Here is a 20,069-nt window from a genome sequence, read left to right as displayed (position 1 = left end):
AAGAAAGTGTTGAATACGAAACTCTAGTCGAAAAGTATTCATGTGATAAAATTAAATCGAATAATAATTTATGTTATTATCATAATGAGATATTCCACGCTCTGCAATTACAAATAATACAGAACAGTATCAACAGTATTCAAATATGTTTGATTAAGAAATAAAAAAATAAGATGAAAGAATGCGATAAGAATGCATTTTTTTGTTACATCTGATTATTAAAATGAAAGTGAATATAGTATGGATAGATAGATTCGCTTTCGTTTACATACGTGTATGAATATCGAAATAAACAGGTTAGAAACTAGCTCGGTCTATTTATTAAGCATCCATCAACTTTGCTGAAATTGCGAACAAAATATCCAGATTTTCGTATACGATTCGGTGAGCACGGTCCTCGCGAATCATGACTTTTATTTCGACCTGTTTCTTATTAAAAATATTTGCGACATTGCGATAACCGTGACAAGAGAAATGTTTACCATTCTTCATATCATGATACGTACTAAAGACAATTGGAGATAGTTGAAAATTTTATTAAAAATTTGGATGCGTAATAAATGTTCATTTTCACACTACTATGAAGAAAAAATATTAATCGTGGATATCTCGTATCATGCCATTTGCATAAAGACTTTAAACGATTTTAATTCCCGCGCCAAATGTTCGAGAACTGCTCGGCGATTTTCGGTAGATTTCGTGCGATTTCTTCGACTTGATTGGTTAATTTAAAAAATTTCGATTTCGCGAGAATGCGAATTATATTATATCCGCGATATTACGACTTTAAAGCTTGACCAATCAGGACAAGGAATACCGGCGCTAAATTCAAGACGTTACGTCCGACTTCTTCCTTTTTCCCCGCGGAAACGGCGCTTGGTACAGACGCAGAAATTGCGAGCTCCGATAATATCCGCACAGGTAAGCCGACAAAGAGATAATCGAATCAAACAGATACGATTATACACAATAGAATTGTTTTCTTGAATAAACTGTGAGAATATTTAATCGTTTTATGACATATTAGACGGGAATTATAAGAATAAAAACTCAAGCGTCTTTTCGGTTAAGATAATCGGCCATTATGGATATACTTTTGTTCTATCCGTCTTCCGAGTATTTGATAGAGACGAGTCTATTCTTCTACATGTATTTATAAACGAATTTACATTATGTCTAGTATTATCTTTATCGAAAGCTTACTTAGGAATTAATCGTAGAGTATTTTATTAGGTCAACGACGCGGCGCGTCGTTGCATTAATTTTCGAGACGCGATAGCAAAAAATACTGACGCTGATTTCAGGACGTTACGTCCGGCTTCTTCCTCTTTTCCCGCGGAAACGGTGCTTGGTACAGACGCAGAAATTGCGAGCTCCGATAATATCCGCACAGGTAAGCCGACAAAGAGATAATCGAATCAGATACGATTATACGCAATAGAATACTATCTATTTATTAGTTACATAAAATAAAATTTTAAAAAATTATATAATTATATATCTGCTGAGAATATTGTGCGTATCGAATATCAAATTTAATATTTATTTTCTGGAAATAATTATTTTAAGCGCGTCTACAATTTGAATTTTATTAACATATTACAGATCAACATAGAATTGTCGACTCTGACAATCTGAGAGGAGGAGGAGGTCTGGGAAAGGCATTAGGCGACAGTGGAGCAACCTTGGGGTGAGAATCTATCTATTTATTAAATTGTAGTTGTGTATTAAATCTAAATTTATTGGTTGTATTAAATTAAAATTTGTTAATTGTATTCGAAATTTAAAAAATCATATGATTATCTTTTTGTTTATTATTGTACGCATAGAAAATAAAACTCAAAACGTATAATAATAATTTTTTGAAATATTACTTATTTTAGGCGCTGCAATTTATACTCTATTTGCATGTTACAGATCAACGTAGCTTCAACGCAATCAACTTCGCTGCTGCGCATCGAGTGGTGAGCTAATTACATTTTATTACGAGGTAATGGTTTTATAATGAGTTGATTGTGGATTTTGGATTTTGGTTGTAGTTAGTTCCATTACCTCAAAATGGATGAATGGATTACAAAATATTAAATTAATATTTTACATTAAATTAAACATAAAACATTTTATAATGCATTTATAATATGTAGATTTAAACTAATTTATTTTATAAACATACTAATGATTATTGATTGCGTATGTAATTATAAATTTTTTAAATGATTATATAATCATCAATAATTTAATGTTTTATATATATATATATACATTAAATTTTAATTTTTTGTAATCCAATTTATATGGATTGATAACTTGGCTCTACATTAATTGGAGCAATATTGTAAAATAACGTGTATGTGATAAAAGATATATTGCAGATATTTTATCGCGACTGCAAAAAAAGAAAACAGCTAATGATTTAAAATTTGCAGAAGAATTTACGATAATATGTTAGACTTTCTATAACGCAAATTATAGGGGCCAAATTATAATTTATTTTTTATTTCTGAGATTGCCCGGTTACACACTATTACGTATTTCGGCGAAAATAGCACGACAAGTAAATAAGTTGCGGATTAACAGCACACGAAAATTGATAGAACAGAGATATCGAGTTCTCACGTAACAAAAAGCATATAAAATTTTTTTTCAATTAATTGTAATTTGGTAATATTAATATTAATTTTAATTAATATTCATTAAAGAGATTTTTAAATAAGAGGGAAAGGAAAAATATTATTAATACTAGAAAATTAATTACTAATGCGCTTGTCAAAAATAAAATTTCTCAATGTATACAATAATCACAACTCTTGGAAATATTAATTATTTTAGGCATACTGCTATAAGTTGGATTTTATTTATATGTTATAGATTAATGTAGAGAGCTATCAATCTAGATAATCTGAGAGGAGGAGGAGGTCTGGGAGAGACATCGGGCTTCGGCCAAGCAGCCTATAAATAGATTTATTATTTATTAATTTATTGTTTTGAATCAAAATTTATAAAATTATTTAAATACATTTTTGTTAATTATCGTACACTTGAAATATAGAGGGTACAACAATTATATAATTATTGCGAGCGTTGATATAATTTCGATTATTGATTATGTATTGTATTTGTTTGTTGTAGATCTACGATGCTTCGATACAATCAACTGCTACGCATTGGGTGGTGAGTGATACGAATTTTATTACATGATAATGGTTTTGTAAGGAGTTTGATTATATATTTTTTTAAATAGTTATATAATTATAATAACTTATAACTATAATATAAAGTCATACTGACACTGCTAGTTAATACGCCACTTAAAACCCTACAACTTTTATTTGAAACATTTTTCTCAAAAATACTTTATTTTCGAGATGTATTACCGTTCTGAAACTTTTGGGACATCCTATATATGTTATAGTATATAAAATATTTCGATAGTGAATGTAAATACAATAGAATAATCAATAACATGGTATTTAGCCTTGGCGGCGTAAACATTGGCGCGCTATTGTTTACGTGTTAAAGCCCTGTTATCATTTGTACGGCGACTCTTGAACGGTAACGTAGTAGTATGCGAGACGCTCCGTCAAATTTCTTTTCCAAACGCGATCGCGACAAGTATCGGGAAATGTAAGAAGTGAGCAGTGAGCAGTGAGCAGTGTTTAATATCTTACGAAAACTATTCAGTTTTTCTCAGTACATTTGTAAATCTTGTACTTGAGATTTAAGTGAGTCTACGTTTTTCTTTTATAGGAGTAAGAACCATACCAGAAATGCATACGACAAAAAAAAATTTATTTTTGAAAGCATTATTTTTTGCACTAAAAATCTGTAAAATTTTCTTTTTGACTGGAATTTTAAATAACAATACCCGGAAAAGCAGGGAATTTTCAGATAATTGTTTTACAAAATTTAAATAGATACTCTGTTGTTAGTATTCTGTCATTAATGAAACTAATTAAAATTCTTTTAATAATTATCGCTCTCTTTAACGGCTATCAAAGAAGAATTTGTTTTCTGACTTATAAATCTTATATATAAAACGTATATATATATATATATATACATATATAATTTTTAAACGAAAGAATCGTGTATAATCAAATCAAAAACATTTTTTTTAAATATTTTATTTTGTTGTACATAATTATTTACTTATATTTAAGTATTCTTTCTCGCGCAAGACGATATTCCGTTAAATAATTCGTTTACACTTCTGTTTACATTGAAAATTCGCTTATAAAAGGCAGGGTACAGCAACCGTTATGTACCACATGATGCTGATATACATTTACTATATTTATTATGGCAGCATGGTATTGTGTTCTGAAATCTTCAAACACACAATATACGTTTTTCTCCCATGGATATACTTTATATATATATATATATAAAATATATTCATATATCATTGCTTGATTAAAATCTCACGAAGAAAATTAGACTGTTAAAAAAATATCGTTTAAAATTAGATTGCATAAAATTTTGTACGACGGAGAAAAAATTGCAATTATTTCTAGCTAATTCGTACAAAAATTCAATTACTAACGACGATATATACAATGACTCGCGAAATATAGAGAAAAAATCGAGAGAAATAGATAAATAAATTAAATTAAATTAAATTAAATATAATGTGAGAGAAAAAAATACTTATTCAATTTTACTCATTCCTATATGATCACACATGATCGTGCAATACTGATACTTTCTTGTCCGTCAATGTCTCTGTAGTCGTATATTACAAATCGCATCGTACATATACACATACATACAATTAAATATAATCAATAAATCGCAATAAAAATATTCTCATACTGTACAAATAAATATATAAAACATCGATCTTATCATCGATTTTACATTGTCGACGACTAGCCAAACTTTTAGCAGTTTCTTATATTCGGATGATACATAGATATATGTATGTAGTTCTATACCTATCCATATGTACGATATGTTGGCCGAGAACTCGACCTATCACGATGTCATAGTTAGGTGTACGACAATAATGGTAATCTCGTTATATTAACATTACTGCTTATTTTTGAGCTTGCCCTTAAAGAACTATATAAATTTTACATACATTTCGCGAAACATTTATAATCTCGCATATTTGTAGCGTTAATTTTCGAATCTACATTTAAATGACATTTTTTTATTTAAAAATCCCAAGTTAAATGCTTACATTCGACACGAAAGGAAAAATCGTAATATTCTTCATTACAATATGAAGTCTACGAAGGGAAGTCAGCTTCTCCTCATTCTTTGGACAAAGTTTTTGCTTTCATAAAATTTGGCAGAAAATTTCTGTGTCCGAGAAAATAAGCACGAGCTTCTTTTCTCTCTAGACCCTTTCTAGTCATCTCGCGTGTATAATTATAATTATGCAATTGCGATTACATCGGATGTAATCGTTCTGATATCCTCATGAGAGGTTCTTCATCGAGGTCATCTGAAATTTGATTCCAATGCTCATCCTCCTCATCCTCTTCGTCGTGCATCGAATCTTCCCTGAAGAACAATCGAAAAAAAAAAATATATATATATATATATATATATTAATCTTTTGATAAAAATAGATATCTATAATATAATAGTTATGAGACCCTGCATATATTGTATTAGCACGAAGAGATTACTTCGAAAAGAAAATATAATTTAAATAATCGATGATCTCGTATCCTTCAATAAATAAAATAATACTATAAAAATTTTGATGTTGCTAGTTTCTATTGTAGATATAAAATCAAAAATCATAGAAGTAATATTACTAACTGATATTTGTTGGTAGAGGAGGGTAGAAATAAGGATTTCGGACAATCTTTAAAGTAGGGCCAGCACTCGCCGTGAAATTTCCCGCGATTTTCCGCCTCGACGTATTCCTTGAGGAGACTCGCGAACGGCGATCGACTGGCACTAAAAGCGAAATTATCGGAATTTTATTCGAAACATCTCTTTATACGATTATAAAATATACTTTACATTGTACAGCTATTAATTATTTATATAAAACACAAAATTATTTCGCAACGATATCTTCCGAAAAATTCACATTACATCTATATTAATTAGCATCTGAATCGAATCCGACTTACGTGAAGAAGAGCTTTAACATTTCGCCAATCAGGCCAAAGTTGTTGAGATGATGTCCCTGGACCTCGCAGATCGCCCTTAACACGCATGCTTTCCCGTTCATTCCCAAGGTACTCAGCATATCTTCGGCAGTACCGTAAAGTAGGGCCCGTTCACCGCCGTGGAACGCGTTTTTCGGCACCTCCGCCATGTCCCGTTTGTGCAATCTGCGTTTGATGAAGGCTGCGATAAAATCCGCCATCATCATGCCGGCTTGTCGACTTTTCAGCTTTCTGTCAAAGCTAGACGGTAGGGCCCCGTACGGATTCTCGTTGTCCGTCAAGCCCAGCTTGTCGAAGTCGACTGAAAAAGAATTGCGTGAATCGCGAATTGAAGTAATTTTACAAGATTTTCGCGAAAGGCATTTTTCCGTCTCTCGAATTGCGAGTGAGATTGCGTGTGAGAATCGATTATTTAATATTTAAGTTGAGTTAAAAAAGTGGAAAATTCTCCGGGATCAAATATTATTTTTCTTCAAATAGATTTTTTTATTTTGACGGAATTTTAATATAGATCTTAATTTTAATCTTTAAAAGAATAATTTTTAATTTTTGACGTTACTCCTCTATTTACAGTATTGAATTTCTCACAAAAAGTAAATTAATTTACAATGTCGATTAAAACACTGTAATCATTGATGACGAGTTAAGCCACATTTTTCTTGATCTTTTGAATTTTTGAGTTAGAATTAGAAAACTCTCCAATAAATCACATTTGCAAATATATAGCATTATCCTTGTTCAAATAGACGGAATTTTAATATGGATCTTAATTCTAATTTTCAAACAAGAAAATAGAGTCTGCTATCATTCTATTTATAGTATTGAATTTCTTTCAAGAAGTAAATTAATTTTCAATACCAATTAACAACATAATCATTAATGACATCGAGTTAAGTATTTTTCTCGATTTTTTTTTACTTTTGCCTCTATGATATTTACCTTCTCTTTAGTATTTATAATCGCGAAAGAACGTTCGACTGGCAAAAGACTTTGCTTTGTACGAGTTGCCGAGAAAAAAAAAAAGATGAAGATGATTAATGGACGGACTTACTCGTGAACGGTAGACTGATGGTCATATTGCTGAGGAAACCGTACGGTGGATGCCTTACGAAGGGCAACGCCAACGTCGGCGTAATCGTCATGATGGTGCCGGGCGGTAGCGCGATCCGTCCGTCGTTCGTGAACCAAAGGAGTCTCTTCTGCCTGTGATGCCGCCGTTGGCCAGAGGCCTCGTTTTCCGCACCGTTCTTTCCGGCATCGCACGATTTTTTCAATAGTGCCAGACCGAGTAGCAGCAGCAAAAGACCTCTTCGCGTCATCTTGTCGTCCGGCAGCTGCAATTAAAATCCGCTTGTGAATAAATTGCCGTACTCGCGGTTATAGTTAGGAAATAGTTATTATATTCGCGAACATCAATTGCCGGAATAATTAAAATTCCTGCGTTCTCAAAAAAGTTTGTTTCACTCTTGTTTTGCATTGTTTGTTAAAGAGATAATAGATTCGGCCGCAGAAAATAGAGTTAATAGGTATTTTAGCACAGATATATATATATATATAGGTGTGTGTTTTCACGTCGTAGATTGTAGACCGTGCGGATTAAATTAATGGTCTTATTTACGAATACCCCGTAATTCTGTCGTCTTCCTAACGACGCGCCGGCTTTTCAAGTAGGCCGCACGACAGATCCCGCGGAATTATATTTGCGATAAATCGCAACGCGCACGATGCGTGCGTATATTACGTATCGAACTCACGAGACTTACGGTACCCACGTTATTGGATCTCTCCGAAGGTAAAACGTTTCCCCGCAGGCATCGGGGAGGGAAAAAAATTTTTCACCGACAGATATCACCGATGGATTTCGTCATCATTTCGATTAACATCCTGTTTGCGTGCGAGAAAATTTTTGCTTCATTGATATTCGGGACGAGCGCGTCCGGCCGCGAGTTTAGCCAATTCGGCCAATTAGAAACTTAATTTGTGGGTAAAGAGGATAGATCATTTTTTTTTTTTTTTTTTTTTTTTCCGAAATAATCGTGCGTCACATTATTTTTTCGCGGTTAAATCTTTATTCCGTCTAGTAAAGGTGTATATCTAAGCATTTAAAAGGCACTTTTAATAAAAATTTATTAATTATAATAATATGACATTAAAATTTATTAATTTATTTATTATGAAATTATATTGATGAGTTGAGAATTGAAAATTCGAGAATAAAGAAGCGAGAGCTGCGAAATCTTCGGAATTTTTATATTTTACTTTAGATTTTAGATTGTCGTTTTATACGCATGGTTTTGTAAGGACATGCTCGGCGGAAGGCACGCGATACTAAATCGCATCATTTTAATTACGATAAAAACGCGTCTCGACGTCGCGCGCATCTCCTGTCTTCTCCTTTTCACGTCATCAAAGTGCGCGTGACGTTCAACACACGTCGTCGCGTCTCGCGTCTCCCTACTTACGGTTCTCGGGTTCAGTAGGCTTTGGCCGGTTCCGTAACTTTTTGATTGATGTAACAGTATATACAAACTGCAAAACCCCGCGTGATTAACGGGGGAAACCAGGCGACTGGGGTTCGCCCTAGAAAAATGCGATGTCATTTGTCCGTAAAGGTACACATATATCCTCGTGTCACGCTGTAGCGAACATACCGTTTGATTCTCGAATCGCGAATAACCCAAATACAAATATTGATCGTATTATATAAAATATATATATAAAATTTTTCTCTTGAATTTTTTTACAATAAAATAATTGTATATAATTGTGGAAAAATAATTGATAGTATATTTTTATTTTCTTCCGAGTATATATACATATATTCCGTTATTGGTATCGGTATACTTTCTTTACAACGCATATATGTTTCCAATTAATTGATTTATGATATATTATTATAATATATCTGTTCACATAAAATAAATGCAACCGAGCGCTTTAACTTACGGCCTACATTTTTGACAGTTCGCGAGAAGGGTCAGTATCCCCTCCACACATCCATTACTGATTTTAATAGACCCCGATGCAATGTACCGTCTTTTGCGAACTTGCAAAGTTTGTCCACATTTTTCGTGCCTCGAATATCGTAACGGGTATTCTTTACCGAATATGACCATCGGTATCATCCGAAATGTTTCTGCGAGTTTTATGTATCCTCTTCAAGAATTCAGCGGAAATCAACGTAACCAACTTGATTTAATCTAGATCGTCGGCGAACCGGTCCGCTACGGTGAGAGTGAAGTTCGACAGGGGAAAGAGGAAAGAAGAGCAGGGAAGAAAAGGTGGGCCGACCGCTAAGTGCATCTCGCGCGGAATACGAAATGCATTTGACCCGTATATTTTGATATGCGCTCGATGTCGTTCACGCGAGGAGAGAGGGGGAGGCACGCGGTCGAGACGGCGCCTCGCATTAAACCACCTGTAATTAGGTCCCGGTCCCCTGATATCGACCGTGGCACATGTGTTTCGACGAAACACCGTTAGCTCGTAAAGTCCGGGTCATTTTTAAGATCCGCGATTCCTCCTCGCCCCCTTAACGGTTCAGCAGGGACCTTATATTCGCGATCGGATGCTTCCTTTATCGGGTGAAGCGACGAGGTCTCATTGGTAACCATTCAAAGTGTCCGTTAAATGTCGCATTATAATAACGATGTAAATGTCGTTTATGACCGGAACGAGATATTCAAGCCAGAGCTTAAAAAAGGATCTGGGGGAAGACAATTTAAGAATATTGAAAACTCGATAATATTTGAATTATAAACGATTGAAAACGTAAAGATCTTTCTGAATTTAAAATTAAACTTTAGGGATATATATAAAAATAAATAAAACTTTTTATTTTGCATAGAGCGTTTCATTCCTTAAATATCGCATCCCCAAAATATTAGCAGTTAGTTTATTATATTTTTTTTTTCAAGCAAACGGGATTCTTCCTATGTAAAATATTGCATAATATTGAGAATGCTAGTTTCTCCTAAGAAATATGTACTGGAAAAAGATTTATTGCTATTATTAACCACTGTAAAATATTTTATCATATTTTTTTTCATATATTCGAAAAAACAATCAGCTTATTCTATTATATAGTCTCTCGTTTAAATCTCTCCAGTCTACATCCAATACATAAAATCGTTTCGCGGTTGAATTGCGTGACGCGCCAATTTCAACGATAAACACGTGTTACGGTTTCGTTTCGGAAGCATGCTGCACCTGATCTTATATGCATCCATACAGATGCATATTTTACATTCCTTCGCGTCAAAGTAAAGAATTCCTGACCTAGTGCCCGCGCTAACGGTAATATCGTAATACGCCGTATTTAAAAATTGAGCTCTCAATGACTTTTGCCCCCAAAAAAATAAAATTATTTATCTATATTCTTAATCGTCCGATTGTCCGACACGTTACAAAATCTCGTTTCATTCGAATAATAATCAAATCGGTAGTCGAATATTCGATTGTGAAGTTGATCTTTGATCATTTGACCTGGAATCATTATAACGGAATAAAAAAAAAAAAAAAAAAAAAAAAAAAAAAAAAAAAAAAAAAAACGAGTAAAAAGAACCGAGATGATCCGCGAATAGTTCACGGATTTATTCATCGATACGTAATCAAGATCATTTGTTTTTAAAGTGTGATCTCCGAGATTGCCATTCATGACCAATGCCAAGAATTGTCTCGTTGAATAATTAATTTACGGTGTATGCGCGTAGCCAAGTGTGACGTGGAGTAATTATCGCGCGGTCGTAATCTACTACTTTCTAATCATATGCGACACGTGCGGATGTTTTCCCGAACAAACAATTAATTCGAGTTGGCATAATTACTACGAAAAAGAACGTGTTAGGGTAATAGAATTTAAAAAAATAATATTAAAAGAGAATTTTTATTTCAACTACTTTCTATGATACACTTTTTTTAGCAATGATAAAGATTTGATTTTAAGGAGGAAATGAAGGACCTATATGGAAATATTTGAGCACAGATTTGAAAAATTTAATAGACATTAGCATTTTGATTTTCTTTTAACAGAATAATAATTTAAAAAAAATTGTTATACATTATTCTATATATTCCTTGATGAGTAGCGTACAATATTATAGATCGCTCCTTCCACATAATACAAATATTTCTTTCATAAGACGCACGTTCATTAATGCACAAACACGCATGAGAGATCGTGCTTCTGTAATCCGAGATTTTCCACATCATAGCGAAAGCGAATGTGGCGATTCGCAGACGATCTGCGACCGTCTCACGTGCATAAATTATGGCGATCTAGATACGAATGTGAATGAAAATATATATAGGATTTGCAAAAGCTTTATTTGGTTTATAAGCTTTGTTAGAATATAATAATTTTAATTATCATATACGAGATAAGATCGGATCATATCTTTCTCTTACAACAACAACAAAAAAAATTATATTTATAAAATTTTTAGGGTGAAACAAAAAATATTATTAAGAGAGGACCCATTTTTCCCATATTAAAAATCAAGGGAACCAATTAAATATAGTATAATAATTTTGTATATATATAATATTTAATTAATAAGACCCTAAGACGTATATCTTTTTCTAAGCACTATTTTTCCTCGCATGTTTGTTTAACATCCCAATACTTTCTGTTTTAAAATAATAAAGGATTCTAATCAAGGTGAAGTAATCAACCTTAAAACAAACAAGGTGAATTAATCGAAGGTTAATTGAGGAATCGAAGGGATTGATAGCGGTCTCGTATATTAATGAGAGGGGACGATCGTTAAGGTCGAGGCCACGGCACGGATATCGCCTCGGGGATTCGACTAATGTAAGTTGACCAGGTTGTAGACTTGAAACTCGTCGGATAGACCTAGTCGAACAAGTAGGAAAATCCGGATTTTCAAAGAACGGCGAAATATGCCGACGCACGAGGTCGTGGATCTTGACACGAGGTAAAGAATATGAGGTAATGAATGCAAGTACCGTTCGCGCGAGGGGGTGGAGATAAATTCGTACTTGTGACGAAAAAAAAAAAAAATGCGTAATGCGTTAACACTTTTATTTTATGTGTTACCTATAGAATTTAAATATAAGATCTTTAACATTTATGCGATGATTCAATATTTATCTTACTCGTTCTTTAACAATTTTCCATCCATCTTGTGTTCGTCAAAATATTGATAAGAAAAAAAAATTTAATTTCGGAACTTTGAGAAATAAAATTTTAACGATGTAAATAAATAAGAAAATCTTGTTTCTTCTTGTTTTCAGTCAGATTCTGCTGATAAAATTTTAATTCATACTCCTCACGCGATCGCTATAGTCTCGAAAATAACGAGTTTGCGTTGCAACGAGATGCAAAACTTATACTGAGAGACCCATTTCGTTAAATAAAACAGAATTATTTTATTGAACGATTTTGTTGACTGAACATGTAATTTGGTTTCATTTAATGAAAATTATGTTACTGGAAAGAAGTTAAATGTTACACTAACAAACTATTTTGTTTACATGGAATTGTTTATCTGAATAAAATTTTATTGTTGCGATAACAAGCTCATCCATCTCATCGCGTTCTAAATAATTGTATTTGTTACTTGAACTAAATCGTTTAGTTGAATATCATAAGCTATTTTGCGCATTCATGTGTCACTGCGCAGTCAATTGTTATGCAGTGTAGTGTGATGTGCAATATGCAGTGCATCCTCAATCATGGCGGATTCATCTGTCCGGGAAATACTGATTAGTCTCTCGTTAACGACGAGAGAATTGAAAAGATGGAGAATATAATCTGTATATTTTTTTCTTATCGTATCACAAGAGACAACTATCAAGTAAATTTCTTGTTCAATACGGATAAACTTTGGTTGATGTAACAAAAGAAAATGTAACTGCAGTTGGAAAATTTGGTAATACTAACACACAAATGTGATTGAGTGAACAAAATTAACATAGGAAACAACGAAAAATTTGATTTTATACAATTAATAATTTTGTTCACTGAACCAAATTTGTATGTTAGTATTACCAAATTTTAGTATAACTAAATTTTGTTGTTGTATTAATTAAAGGATTTGTTTGCCCCCATATCCAAACAAGAGATTTAGTTGATTCAAACAAATTTTATTTCATTCAACAAAATGGATCTCTTAGCGTATGTTTCGCAGAAAGTACAGTGCGAAATCGTTTCTTCATGATGTCTTTCAGAAGATATACACTTTCAAAGTATAAATACGCGGCCGTTATATGCCGCATCTACACAACTATGTGAATGCTTCTAAATTGATGCTGTGCGCTTGATGTAATCATAAATCTTCACATTTCACTGCACGTGCTTAACCACGGAGATTAATTCGTTCGTTCATTTCAAGAAATTATTCCAAGATCCGTCTGTCAACATATCGAATAAAAAAAAAATCGAACGATAGCATAAAGAAAAAAGTTGGGGTATAGACGATGCGGAGGAAAAAAAGCTTGATGGTCGATTAAATGATATCCTGATATCGCTGAGAAAGAGAAACATTTCTTTTTCCGTTCACTTGTCACTAACATAAAATAATCATCCAATGTTATAAAAATATCTATAAAATACGTATAGGTCTTCATAATAATTCTTTTATTTTGCCATATAATTAAAAGATTTTATTACAAATTTTCGTTGATTAAAAGAGAATTTATACGTATATTTTATAGATAAATAAAATTTTATAATTAAGAATAATGAAAAAGTTCAAAAATGAAAAAGATATACTTTGCGTATCGTTATAAACAGAATTAGTAAAAGCGGAAAGGTTGATTAAATCCGAGATGGCTGTAATTAACAAACCAATGATTAACAAGCTTATTGTTTTACCTTTATTCACAACAACAGGTATGATATTTCGCGATGGTGCAGCGGCTCGGATCGACGGCGGATCCGCCGGCCGGTGATATGTAGGGTAAATCTTGATACACACTGATTAACAGAGAGCTGGCACACAACAGCTTTGCGGGTCGAAGCAAACACGCGCGCACGTCCAATTTTTACGCGCGCATATCTTTTTCGTCTCTGTACCCGAATAAAATGAAAAGTATCTATTTTATCCGGGCATTGTCGGTTATAAAAAGAGAGAGAGAGAGAGAGAGAGAGAGAGAGAGAAAGAAAAAAAAAGGAAAAAAACGAGCCGATCCAGTTCTCGCTCCTTATTAATGCCCGTTCCGTTTCGTGCCTATCCGAAGAACGGACAGACGATCGGATATCGAGATATCGAACGCTGCTTCCCGCGACTCGCACAGATGATGATCTGTCATCGTACAGATGATGATGGCGTTGCCGTATGGATTTTATCCGCGACGCTTCATCTCGCCTGTTGATTGGCTCTTGAGTGCTCCGAATCGGATCAATTGAATATATTGGCACGATTAATTGATTTATGGGTCGAAGGTGAGGGAGGGGAGGGAGCAAAGACTCATTCCAATCCCCGTGTCATCGATCTTGGGCGCAAATCGAGATTGAATCGTCGAGTATTTTCTTCACGTTTATTATCACGTTAATCTATTTGTATTAATCTCGACAGATCGCGCTCGGAATACTACGTATACGTATTCTATTGTCAACGTTTCATTCGCTGATCTTATATCCGATCACTCTTCGTTTTGTCGGGACGTATTCTTCACCGCCGTATCGATCCGCGGATATTGGCGGATGTCTCTCTCGGAGCGATACGCTATCGATCCGAATATCTATTTCCTCGTAACATCGCGCGATTTTTCCTCGTCTTTGTTTTTCGACTTTGCGCTCTTTATCCACCCGCGATAAGTCATCCGTGGCCGGATTCGCTAGCTCGCGCACGCGGAGATAGCCGTGTCAATGGCTCCTCTCGCACGCTGACTTTTACAGACTGATCGCGATTCCGCGATCGCGCCGTCTCCGGCGCGGATCTCGTGTCTCCCCTTCCTCGGATTACACGCGTGTACCCTCCTTTTGTTCCCCCAATACGCGACTTTGAGTTCTGCGCGCTCGATAAATTAATTTATTATATTTATTTATTAATATTTCATAGCGATTTGTTGCTATCTTTATATTGGGAGATAAATATTTAGACTTATATACACATATATATGCGTGTCAAAATATTTATTATTGTACATTATATTCGTTTCTCTCTTGTTGCGTTTGTACTTTTATACATCTTTCACGAAGAAGAAGACGCGATAAACACTTGAAGCTTGATACAAATACAAATAAACATCGATAATAACCTTCCTCCTCGATTTTCGTAATTCTCGAACGAGCCGTTATTTCGTTTCATTATACGAAAAATACACAGTTGGTCCAATCTTCTCGAACGTATCTTGTATTTCGAAGCGAAACGAGAGAAATGCGAATTAAAACTCGTACGCATATATATTTTTGAAAAAGTGCTGAGACAGAAGCAGGTTCCGAAACAAGATATATCTCAAGATTAAAGTGGATGTATACATTGGATATGTATCTATCTCCGATCCAGCTTCTAATATGCAAAGAGTACCGCGTAATGAGAGAAACAAACATTAGTGCGAGATTTATAGCATTCTAGTATATTGTATACGCAAGTTTTTAAAAATTGCATCTTCTAAAAGAAAAATAAATTCGAGCATCAAAAAAGTATTCGAACCGACGATACTGTAAGTATTTACTTTTACGATTTGTGCGAAAAATATAAGAGAATTTTGTTATAATATATTATTCTTTAAATTTTTTTTGACTTAAATAAATTTTAAGCTAAAAAAATTTCTAAACTTAATGTAAATTTATATTTAAATTTTAATTTATATAACAAAGGGATTTTTTAAACTATTAAAATATTGAAATATTTCAAGATTTTTTATAAGGAAGACGAATATATTAAATACGACAAAAAAAAAAAAAAAATCTTTCGGACAAGAGGAGTTCGATTTTATGTCTCTTTCTCATCGTATCACGCGTTTTACAGATGCACTTCTCAACTTCTTAGAGAAATATAGAGTAAAGGCATGATGTATTGTCCAGAATTCGTAACGTATCGCGCAAACCCACTTGGGGGGGAGAGAGAAAAAAGAAAGAGGGAGAGCGAGTTCTGCTTTCGTCTCCCACCCCCGTCGCTGTTCTGGATCTAAATACGGAATTGATATTGAGAACGAAGAGACACACGCGGAAAAGGAAGATGGGCGGTTACGCAAATGAAGGAGCTAACCGGCCAGAGAATGAAAAAAGGGAAAAATCGAGGTACGTCCACACGAAGATAGCGGTATACAGGCGCCGCTGTGAAAACGAGAAAAAGGGGGTTAAACAGGGAAAGGTGGTTACGTTTGCAGAGCGTTATAATGAGATTACCGTTAACAATAATGAAAACGATAGGAATAAGAATAAGGATAGACATCATCGAATCATCCCCCATTAGATCTCTCAATTTTAACAATTTCTTTCTCTCTCTTCTTTGTACGATACACTCAATATTTTTATGTCATATTCTAAATAATTATTTCTCACAATCAATAATGATCATTTCCGTAAATAATTCGATGTTATAACTCGATCTTATGAATATGGATGTTTGTATATGGTCGGAAGGTCTCAAGCAAGAAGAAAACACGCAAAGAGTTAAAAGTTTTTTAACATATTTTATTAGATTTGTCTGTGGAACGAACAAGAGGTTTCATAATACGATAATACTAATCCTAAATGAAATCTTCGAAGGCTCGCGCGATCCTCACACGCTGAAGATTCGCCTGCGTCCCCACGAAAAAGAGTTCTTTCTTTACATTATCTTTATATCTTTTATCGAAGGGATATGAGATACACGAGCGAGAAATATAACTCGTCGGATAACGCATGTTAGGATACGCGCGAGTTCCTCTTTCATAACAAATCGCATAATTTGAACAAATCACGTACGAAGATACGATCGAAACGGGAAGAAGAGAAAAAGAAAACAACATGTACACGTATAACAATTATACGCAATTATAGTCGTAACGTATCGCGTTTTAAACATATATAATTAATCTTAAATCAATATATCTATATAGGACCTTACCATACTTGTACGAATTACAATAAGAAGTCGATAATATGGCACTTACTATATAGTTCACGGTGTATCTCTGTGTGTTGTGTAAGAGCCGAACTTAAAACCGCGGTATATAATAACAAATTAGTTATTGTCTAAGTAGTAGAGCGATATGCTTATCGGCGCGGAGAGTGAAACTGCCCGCGCATGGCTGTAACAGGTTCGTGCAGTTAATTAAAGGCTGACACTTCTGTCGCGTATATATATTCGCGACGCCGATCCTGTATATATATGTGTGTGTGAGTGTATGTGTGTGTGTGTGTGTGTGCCCGGATAATAGACGGAATTGTGCACAATCCTCGTCCCATCTTATTTCATTTCCTGTATAAAAACGTTCAAATATAAGATATTTACGATATATTGCTTCGTCGCGCGATATATAAGGGTGCAGAATCACCGCAAATTTTCCGCCCCGAGCGATCGGGATCTCTAGTTCCCTTTCTCGCTATCATGTATCTTGCAGCGAATTCGCACATCCAATAGAATTTGCCGTTAACGCAATCGATAACAATCTCTTCGAAAAGAATGAAATTTCTCGGCATGATAGATCGCGTGAACTCGCTTCTCTCTCAAAAATCTCGAGGAATCGTGTCGAGAATTTTTTGTTTAATCTTGCGATCGAAATATGAAGGAGAGGATAATTTTTTGTTATCATACACGCACAGTGTAAGTGTAATATCGAGATTAATTGTCTTGAGAAAAGCGAGTCAGACCATCGTTCCTCTCTTATCGCGAATATACATATTTCTGCGAATATGTATAAAAGATTTATATTCATGATCTAATTTCTCTCTTCTCTGTGTGGAGAAATTTTCGAAAATGACCGATAGACCGCATAAGAATATAATCGAACACACGATAAGTACCTTCCGATAACATTCCGAAAGAGAGTGACTTTATTCTATTTCCGAGATCTCGTTTCAACGAGGGTGAGCAAGATTACGATTCTATATAACACTATAGGAAGCTCCGTTCGCCGTCAACTCGAATGGCGGATTAAGATACGTTCTTGGCGAATTGTCGTTGTTGTACGTAATGGTCGTAGCTCTATACGCTAAAAAAGACATCCCTGTCGCGAGTCGAGACGTCCCGATAAAAAGGCACACTTAATTCTAGGTCGTTAAGTTTTTTGTACGATAGTAACTGTCGGATCTGTCGATTTCCCAGTGATTCTCTGAATCCTGCACGCGCTTAATATACGAGAGTTGTAATCGACAAGAAACTCTAAAAAAAAAAAAAAAAAAAAATCGAATAAGGGAGATTTAGACACTTGGCTATGGCATGGCAGTGTGGTCGTTCCGTTGTAAAGGTACGGTGATCCACAATAATTTACCCAGGGTGTCCTCTCACGATTTCTACGATAGAGTTTTTACGAATGAAAGTTTGGAATCGATACTTCCTCGGCAAAAATATTACAGGACGAGTTACGTGATTCAAAGAATTCTCGAAAACTAAGCTTGACAAAGATAGATGCACGCAAAATTATAATTTACAGTTATATAATTTTTCTTGTTTAGATTTTATTTTGATAGTATTTTCATTTATGGTTTATTTGAGAAGATATATAATAAAAATGAAAATTTAAGAAGTATAAAACTATTTTACGAAAATAAATTTTTAAATTTATAAAAAAATAGGATATATATATATAATGTATTTCATTAAAAGTTCAATATATTTGATATTCAAGATTTATTAGATATTTTTAAAAAATATAAATTGAATTATTATATCTGTTCTTAGAGAAAGTTCATTTCATGATATATAAATACATATTATTTAATATAATATAATAATAAATATATAATATAATAAATATTATATTTATATATTTATAAATATTAATATAAATATACATATTATATTTATATATTTATAAATATTAATATATTTTTAATATATTTAATATATTATTATAATATACCATTTAATATAATATAATCGATTACTAAATAATTAATTTTATGAAAATGAATATAATATCGAATGTAATATTAATATATTTAGTGTACCATAAATGTGTGTAAAAAAACAATTATAAATAAATGCAATAATAGAAAATTGGCGATAATTTACAATTTTTTCCTCGATATTTTATAGCTAAGGAAATCTCGATTTTAGATTCGTTTAAAAATTCCTTTCTTTTAGGACACCCTGTATAGATTTTGCACTAATATCGGGCGTGTGTTAGCGCACCGTTCGGATTGTAAATATTAGGACGATAAGAATAATACAATCACTCTAATCTTAATTCACAACCGAATCGGCTCTTTCCGAAAGTGATATTAGAAAGAAAAAAAGCAAAAAATACGCAAGGGATGAATAAACGAAACATTTAAAAGTGCACGTGAAACCGACTGTTATTTTCATTAAAACGATAGAGGGGATGGAAGAAAGGAAAAAAAAATATTAAAAAGGAAAAAGATAACGAAAAGAAAATACACATATGTCAGTCTCGCGAAGACGAGAGAATTAATCTACACGTCTTCGATGACACTTGGCGTTTATGTCCCCAGGTCAATATTAAGAAAACACTGCTTCAAATAAAAAGTAGTCAAGAAATTGAAAATGGAAATCTCTATGCCATTTTATCAAGATTAGGTAAATAGTGTTTTAATTACGTATATAACGAGGAATTATCCGAAACACGGAAATTTTCTGCATTGTCGTGCGATACTGACATCTTATTATATACCTCGCCATCGTTTTTTCTACCCCGTTCCCCCCTTCCCTTTCGCCTTTGCCAAAATTCATCTGTTCTCTCTCTCTCTTTCTTTCTTCGCATTTTTTTTGCCGCTAATAGAAATTACCCTTCCTTATCACTGTAATAACAAGTAGCATCAAGAAAATGTCGTATTAAAAAATAAATTTCAACCGTACAATT

General features: G+C 33.6%; 1 protein-coding gene and 1 long non-coding RNA gene across 2 annotated transcripts; one reads left to right on the top strand and one right to left on the bottom strand.

The window, feature by feature from the left end:
* Nucleotides 1-1,320: 1,320 nt before the first annotated feature.
* LOC138938106 (uncharacterized) lies at nucleotides 1,321-1,964 on the top strand. The gene is made up of 3 exons (XR_011447646.1): nucleotides 1,321-1,393; nucleotides 1,606-1,690; nucleotides 1,918-1,964. It is a non-coding gene; the product is annotated as an uncharacterized lncRNA (long non-coding RNA).
* A 2,676-nt stretch (nucleotides 1,965-4,640) lies between these two features.
* On the bottom strand, nucleotides 4,641-14,981 carry LOC138938143 (uncharacterized). The gene is made up of 5 exons (XM_070304919.1): nucleotides 13,969-14,981; nucleotides 7,183-7,465; nucleotides 6,093-6,432; nucleotides 5,773-5,913; nucleotides 4,641-5,508 (listed from the first exon to the last, which is right to left on the bottom strand). The coding sequence occupies exons 2-5, from the start codon at nucleotides 7,448-7,450 to the stop codon at nucleotides 5,394-5,396; spliced, it is 864 nt and encodes a 287-aa protein (XP_070161020.1). The 5' UTR covers nucleotides 7,451-7,465; nucleotides 13,969-14,981; the 3' UTR covers nucleotides 4,641-5,393.
* Nucleotides 14,982-20,069: the final 5,088 nt, after the last annotated feature.

This window comes from Polyergus mexicanus, unplaced genomic scaffold (assembly GCF_030449975.1).
Source record: "Polyergus mexicanus isolate NDT 795.1 unplaced genomic scaffold, iyPolMexi1.0 SCAF_12, whole genome shotgun sequence".
NCBI classification, from domain to species: domain Eukaryota; kingdom Metazoa; phylum Arthropoda; class Insecta; order Hymenoptera; family Formicidae; genus Polyergus; species Polyergus mexicanus.
This window is presented reverse-complemented; position numbering and strand designations above follow the sequence as displayed.